At 40.9% G+C, this 7,758-nt stretch overlaps 1 protein-coding gene across 3 annotated transcripts in view; it reads right to left on the bottom strand.

Moving 5' to 3' along the window:
* Nucleotides 1-554: 554 nt before the first annotated feature.
* MYRFL (myelin regulatory factor like) overlaps nt 555-7,758 on the bottom strand; it is a 76,111-nt gene continuing 68,907 nt past the window's right edge. For all 3 annotated transcript variants that reach the window (XM_072146703.1, XM_072146704.1, XM_072146705.1), the window contains exons 24-25: nt 5,629-5,703; nt 555-3,992 (exon numbers count right to left, since the gene is read on the bottom strand). In XM_072146703.1, coding sequence (XP_072002804.1) covers nt 3,906-3,992; nt 5,629-5,703 — 162 coding nt within the window. In that variant the 3' untranslated portion in view covers nt 555-3,905. The remainder of the gene's footprint in view (nt 3,993-5,628; nt 5,704-7,758) is intronic.

Genomic DNA, 7,758 nt, shown 5'->3' with positions numbered 1-7,758 from the left:
TATACAGCTTGCCCTGCCCCAAGTAGTATACAGCTTGCCCTGCCCCAAGTAGTATACAGCCTGCCCTGCCCCAAGTGGTATACAGCCTGCCCTGCCCCAAGTGGTATACAGCCTGCCCTGCCCCAAGTAGTATACAGCCTGCCCTGCCCCAAGTAGTATACAGCCTGCCCTGCCCCAAGTAGTATACAGCCTGCCCTGCCCCAAGTAGTATACAGCCTGCCCTGCCCCAAGTAGTATACAGCCTGCCCTGCCCCAAGTGGTATACAGTGTGCCCCAAGTATGCCAAGCTAATAAAAAAAATAAACTTAATACTCACCCTCCGATGATACTCACCTTTAATACTCGGCACAGCTCCTGGTCCTCGGCGGCGGCTCCTGGATCCTCGGCGGCGGCTTCTCTCTGCATTCTTCACTAGCCGGCAGTCGCGTCCATGCGAGCTGCTGGCGGGCGCGCACTATGATGCGGCGGTGTCGCCGCCGATGACGTCATCAGCGCCGACACCGCAGCATCATAGTGTGGGCCCGCCGGCAGCTTGCATGGACACGACTGCCAGCTAGTGAAGAATGCAGAGAGAAGCGGAAGCTGACGCTGAGGACCGGGAGCCACCGCCGAGGATCCAGGAGCCGCCGCCGACTTGTGGCAGTGAGTATATTACACTAAGCACTGACTGGTGGCAGTGTGTATATTAGACTGAGGACTGACTGGCGGCAGTGAGTATATTAAACTGAGGACTGACTGGTGGCAGTGAGTATATTAGACTGAGGACTGACTGGTGGCAGTGAGTATATTAGACTGAGGACTGACTGGTGGCAGTAAGTATATTACACTAAGCACTGAATGGTGGCAGTGAGTATATTAGACTGAGGACTGACTGGTGGCAGTGAGTATATTACACTAAGCACTGACTGGTGGCAGTGAGTATATTAGACTGAGGACTGACTGGTGGCAGTGAGTATATTAGACTTAGGACTGACTGGTAGCAGTGAGTATATTAGACTGAGGACTGACTGGTGGCAGTAAGTATATTACACTAAGCACTGACTGGTGGCAGTGAGTATATAAGACTGAGGACTGACTGGTGGCAGTGAGTATATTAGACTGAGGACTGACTGGTGGCAGTGAGTATTTTAGACTGAGCACTGACCAGTGACCAGTGAGAGTGGGTATATTAGACTGAGAACTGACTGGTGCCAATGAGTATATAAGACTGAGGACTGACTGATGGTAGTGCACATATAAGACTGAGGACTGACTGGTGAGATTGAGTATATTAGACTGAGGACTGAATGGTGCCAGTGAGTATATAAGACTAAGGACTGACTGGTGGCAGTGAGTATATCAGACTAAGGACTGACTGGTGGCAGTGAGTATATCAGACTAAGGACTGACTGGTGGCAGCAGTGAGTATATCAGACTAAGGACTGACTGGTGGCAGCAGTGAGTATATCAGACTAAGGACTGACTGGTGGCAGTGAGTATATCAGACTAAGGACTGACTGGTGGCAGTGAGTATATCAGACTAAGGACTGACTGGTGGCAGCAGTGAGTATATCAGACTAAGGACTGACTGGTGGCAATGCTTACAGTGAATTTGTAATTTTAAAAAATATCCAATCTTATCATATATATATATGTTTTAATGGCTATAATAAGCAACAAAACAGTATACTATTTAGCTTATTTTAGAAGTGGGACTTTTATTCTTAGAGCCCTTAAGGGGAGAATTTATCATAAGTGTCTGAGAGCAGAATTGTTCTAGTTGCCCAAAGTAACCAATCAGAGCTCAGTTTAATGTTATGAACAGCTGTGGGGAAACAAAAGCTAAACTCTGATTGGTTCCTGAGGGGAAACTAGAACTGTACTGCTCCAACACTTATGATAAATATCCCCCTTCTTTGCATGGGACATGTCTGGCAGGACACAAAGGCCATGCAGCTTCCAAATATAGAGACTATCAGTGTTATGCTTTCCTATAAGCATACTTATAAAAGAAATACCCATGAGACAAAATATCCTTATGTACAGTGTACAATGAGAGGCTGTATAGCCCATTATATTTTTAAAGTGGTACAAAGCTGTAATAAAAATTAAGTTTGTACTTTGTATCTAGCTCAGCATTAGGTATTTGTTTCAAAACTGCTTATATTAAAATATACTTAATTTGGACTCCAATGACCTGCTGTTGGAGCTTGTAGAGGTTTTGAAGAGGGGTGAAGAGGTCAAAGCTTCAAACTTGGTCATCATCAAAACCACAAAGATAAAACAAATGAATAAATAAAAAAGTAATAATTTTGTTTCTTATTGTATTAATGACAACTATATACCAGATGGTCTACAGCAGTGGTATCGAACCTTTGACACAGGTGTCAGAGGTGGCATTCAGAGCACCCAGGCTATAGCCCCAGCACAGAGTTCACCAGACCCAAGTCACAGAATTTTCTTGCAGTCCCAGGCAACTTAAGAGATGCTGTCTCAGCGCTATTTTAAAACAACACAACCATGACTGCTTTGGACTGCAAGAAGAGTTAGAAGGTGTGGACAGGGTTGGATTATCTCCTGCTGACCCCACGATTCTTCCTGTACAAAAGGAACCTTGGAAAAAAACTACAAAAATAATCCAAATTTGAACTCCTCCTTTCAACTGTGTTGGTGACCTCAGGAGGTTGATAAGATTGAAAGTTGTGGAAGAACAGGAAGCAATAAGATACTACTTAAATTTCTGTGTTGGGACTTTGCAATAGTGAGTTTGGTTGTAGTTTGCCATCACTGATCTATCTTCTGGTAATGGCCTACCACAACATAATAATCTGTTTGTATTCCAGTTGAACATCTTTACCCAGTTCAAGAGACATTTACATGCACATTTAACAATGATTTGGAGGGAACCTGTCACCTCCTTTACCACTGACAAACCCCACAGTACCTTAAAGCTTATTTTATAAGTCACACATTGGTGGCTTTAGATAGTTTACTGATGCCACCATTTCTCTAAAAGGCAATTTTATTCCATCCTTTCATCCAACAGTCAAGCTTCCCCACCTCATCCCGTCACTCTCCTAAGCAAACCCCTTATCCAGCAACATCATCCTCTTTTGGGGCCGAGAAATTGAACATGTGCAGTCGGTGCATCCCCTGGTCATCGACAATGTGCACAATAGATGTTCAGAAATTCTGCAGCACATGGTCTGTGCACTTGTGAAGCCAGCCAGGGATGTTGGTGTGGAGCTCACAAATGCACTGCACCTTGCTTAGGTTATCAGACTTACAACGATGACATTAATGGATAGGGCCATTAATGTCATCGTCGTCCGTCTTAGAACCTAAGCAAGTTGTAGTGCATCCGTCAAGCTTAGGAGCATTGAGGGACGGATCAGAATTGGATTAGCTCCCACGCCTCCTTGACTGGATCAAGGGGATGAATAAAATTGCTGTTTAGTGGAGTGGAATCAATGAACTATATACAGCCACCAATGGAAGACATATGAAGTAAGCTTTAAGGTACTGTGTGGAGTTTGCGGGTGGTATGAGAAGTAACAGGTTCCCTTTAAAAGAAATGATGATGAAAATACAAGTCAATTTCAAAAACCTCAGTTTTAAGAAAGTTCAGCATTGACCACACTGTGGTACATAATAAGTAATAAAGGTGAATATCTACATGTATGCTGAGCTGCTGTAATTCTTTATTACATTTTTGATATAATTTAGTTTGAGTTCTGAAGTATACTAGACTGCATTTGTAGAAGTTGTGGTACTTCTCTAAATGACATGTTGGCAAATCTTGTAACATCAGAAGTTAACAGAGCATCACTATTATCCACACCTAGCATTGGCTAACCTGGTGACAACAGCTACATAAACCTTGTACAGTCAATATGAACATGTCTGGACAAATAGTAATACACGGTCTAATTACATTCCCGATAAAAATAAAGGAAATAGTCTGTGTATAGGATGCCAGCAAAATGTTGATCTGTCGAACAGTTTGCAAGATCCTAAAAAGAAAACAAAATATCATCAGTTTTATAAAAAGACATTAACATTGACACCTGTCAGATGCAGAATATTGTGCTCTGAGATTCAATGATGTTTAAATGAAAAGACCTTTTCTACACACCTCCAGTGAGTGACATAATGTTATTTCCATATATTTGAATAGAAAACCTTGTAATTTATTTCATTTTGCAAAAACCTACAGTAGATTATTCAGAATATATTGTATGAATAAAACAATAGTTGGACAAACTATGGCTATAAGAAGTCAACCCAAAAAGTTAAAAGGGATAAAACTGGGAAAATAAATTATATAAATTACAAAAAAATTCTATTCCTGAAAGTACAAAGCCACAATAGTGCCACAGCATTTCACTTACATGCTATTAAAACCCAAAATGTTAGTCATACTAGACTATGATGTGAATGTCCCTTATTCAGGGATATTATAAAAGTATCAATTCAGGCATATGTAATATGCAATTATAGTTAAGGCTAAAACGGCTTGCACAGGTATTTAAGAAGTGTCTGCACTGCTATTGTGGCCTGCATGCGATACAAATTGGGGGTGTGCTGTTAATTCGGACCAAGCGCCGTATTTACCTTGCAAATTGTGTCGCACACTGTATGTTAAAGGTGCACCACAAAAAAGATGGTGAACTCTGTCGGACCAGTGCAGGGAAGCGACACATTCATGATTTCTGGCACTCGATCTGAGGGAATCGCCTCACCCAGCATTATACAGGGGCAGAGCGCTCTTAGTGCGGTTTCCGAATTTCTAAGTAAATGTGCTGCAATGTCTCTGCAACATGTTTCACTGCCTAGTAGTATCACTAGGAAATGGGACAGAGCTAGAGCCATAATTCTGAAAATGTAGATCATCACAGTTAGGGGTGCTACTAGGAGAAGCTGGGCCTTATAGCTGTCTTCTGAATGGGGCCCATTTCCCTTAACCACGACATATGCCACTGTTTTCTATCTCCCTTATACCTGCATATTGCTGCAAAACTCGAAAAATATATTTGGAGGGCTCAACTGCAAGCTTTGCTTGTAAAGTGAGTTTATGTCAGGAGCGGAAGGGATGAAGAGGCAGGCCGTGGGTGGAACATTGATGAGCGTGGCGCCAAGTGAATTACATATGCTAAGAGGAGGCGCCTATTCGTTTTTGAAATGCAACACCCCTGGGATTTGAAGGCAGGTAAAAAAGTTTAAGAGCTCTTATTTCTTGAACCCATCAACACATAGCTATTATAAAAGCTTGTCTTTGCTCTACATTACAGTGTCTATGGAAACCTGTTACCAGCCATTTGGGACTGGTACCGTCGTTAAGCCTAAAATAATCTATTTTAATGACTTTATTAGTGACTTTATTATCACTAAAACAGTGACTTTATTAAATGTCATTATAATAATAAATCGGAATATTCTGTGAAATGTGGTACCTCCAGAATCCTTAAATTGTCACTGTTGTAGATTCCAAAAAGTATTCATTCTGAAATATAATCTTCTAATATGTTGTAATATGCCATTGATATTTCCTGTTTTCCTTAATCAGTCATAAATACCATGTAACATCAGTGAAATCAGTAGTACAGACACAACCATAATGTTGTAGAATATAAGAATTGATGAACTTACTGGCGTAGCGACTCGGAAATGGTATTCACTGTCAAAGAGACGCGCTACTGGGAGAATCCACTGGTGCTGGAGACCCTGGAAAACAAAAAAAAGTTATAAAAGGTCATTATATTGTGGTACTACAGCAATCATTCTCTCTAGAGATTTGCATATCATATGGAACTGAACAAATCAGTGACATTAGCTTCATTTGCTAGTAATCTTAATATGCAGCTTAATAGGAATTTCCAGGTTCTCAATATCAATGGCCTATACTTACATTAAGCCATCAATATCAGATTGGTGGGTGTCAAACTCTATGCACCACCATATGATCTGCTGAACAAAGGAGCTTCATTGTAGTTGCCTCTTAATTATTGACTCAATATAGGATAGACCAGCAGTCATAGGCATAATTACCAAGGTAGTAGGCACAGCAGCTGCTATGGGGTTTGTCATCTAGGCAGCCATATCAGCTTAGACACAGGGAATAGTTATGGTAGTTATGAAGGTGGCAGGCAAAATGTTATTTAAAGGGGTATTCCAGGAATCAGCATAATTCATACACAAATGGGTACTCAAAATATAATCTAATATGTAATTAGTTGTTATTTAAAATGTTGCTCCCCTTAGCAGAAATATGCTGTTGACATATACTGTAATGGAGAATTAAAATGCTTCTGGTCCTTTAAGCAGTCCATTGATTTCCTCCGCGCGGTGCAGACACAGGACAGTAGATGACCGCTGATCACATGTCCACATCACATGTCCTGCACCTGCCTGGACAGGTCATGTGATTATCACTACGTTTGACTGTAGTGGGTTGGTTGCAGTGCATCCAGTATGGCCAGTGTTGTGGTGAGATGGCCATTTTAGTGATACAATGTGCAGTGATGGCAGTTACACATCATTACTATGATAACAGAGCAGGACCGTCTGTTACACTGGGAGCAGAGCATAAGAGGGAGGAGGAGTTACTGAGCACTAAAGGATCATGGAACTTGTAGTTTCCAGTGGCGGGCATCTTGGTGATAACTCTGCATACTTTAGAGAGGCCATACATTTTGTAAATCATAAAATCAAACTATTTAAGCTCCATTTTGTGACTAATGACATTGAGTTTTGTTATAGTCATTTATTTATAGCATCATGGGTTTTTATCAGACGTTCATATTCCCGGAATACCCCTTTAACGGAATTTTATTACAGAACTGTGTGTATAACCCTTCACACCCACATTTCTTATTTGTACCATTCCCAAACTATAATATGAAGGTAATGTGGCTGTTAGTACTGTAACATTACTAAATAGATTATCATTGTGACATTTATGTGTTTCATGTTTTTATTATCCCTGTAGATGACATTATTTTGTGTTTATCACTGTGACATCACTGTGTGAATAATTCTTCTAATATGAACTATCTCTGTTTATTGTTCCTGTACTGTGACATAATTATATCTATTACCCATTTACTCTTACATCGCTGTGTGCATTTTGTGTTCAGTGACATCACTCTGCTGTGAGATCAATGCCTTTTTATTTGTGTACTGTGACAAAACTGCATTGATCATCTCTGTACTTTAACATCTCCTCTATAATTATTTCTGCACTGTGACACCACTGTATCTAAACCTTTTGAAAGTGTAATGTTGGAGTGGGGGTCCTATTCCAAGTAATTCACAACCAATACATCACTCCAGATCACCTAGATCCTTGGCCTCACCTGTGAGTGCACAGATCCACCCATGGCGTCCACAGGTAAAAAACAGGTAAGTAACTAAACAGTCAACGCACAGTCATGACCGAGTCATGACTAAGAGCACGTTACGGTGCTAGAAACGTGTTGACTGTTCAGTTACTTACCTGTTTTTCACCTGTGGACGCCATGGATGTAATATAATAAAGGCGATTTTAATCTGATGAAGAGTTGGATCTTTGAACTTTCTTCTGCCCTACTCCATGTCCCCTGTGGGGACTCCTTGTCACTGGTTAGGTCTTTGCCATCAATACTTAAAAAGCAAAACAAAAACTTTAAGGAACTCATATTGGTGAAACCAAATAAATCACTTTATTTCCAGAATATATAAACTTCTAACTATCTTATGTAGCAGCCAAGCCCATAAAGACAGTTTGTAAGTTAAGTCTGT

This window comes from Engystomops pustulosus, chromosome 4 (genome assembly GCF_040894005.1).
Source record: "Engystomops pustulosus chromosome 4, aEngPut4.maternal, whole genome shotgun sequence".
NCBI classification, from domain to species: Eukaryota; Metazoa; Chordata; class Amphibia; order Anura; family Leptodactylidae; genus Engystomops; species Engystomops pustulosus.
Note: the sequence above shows the minus strand (reverse complement) of the source record. Positions and strands in the feature narration are given on the sequence as shown.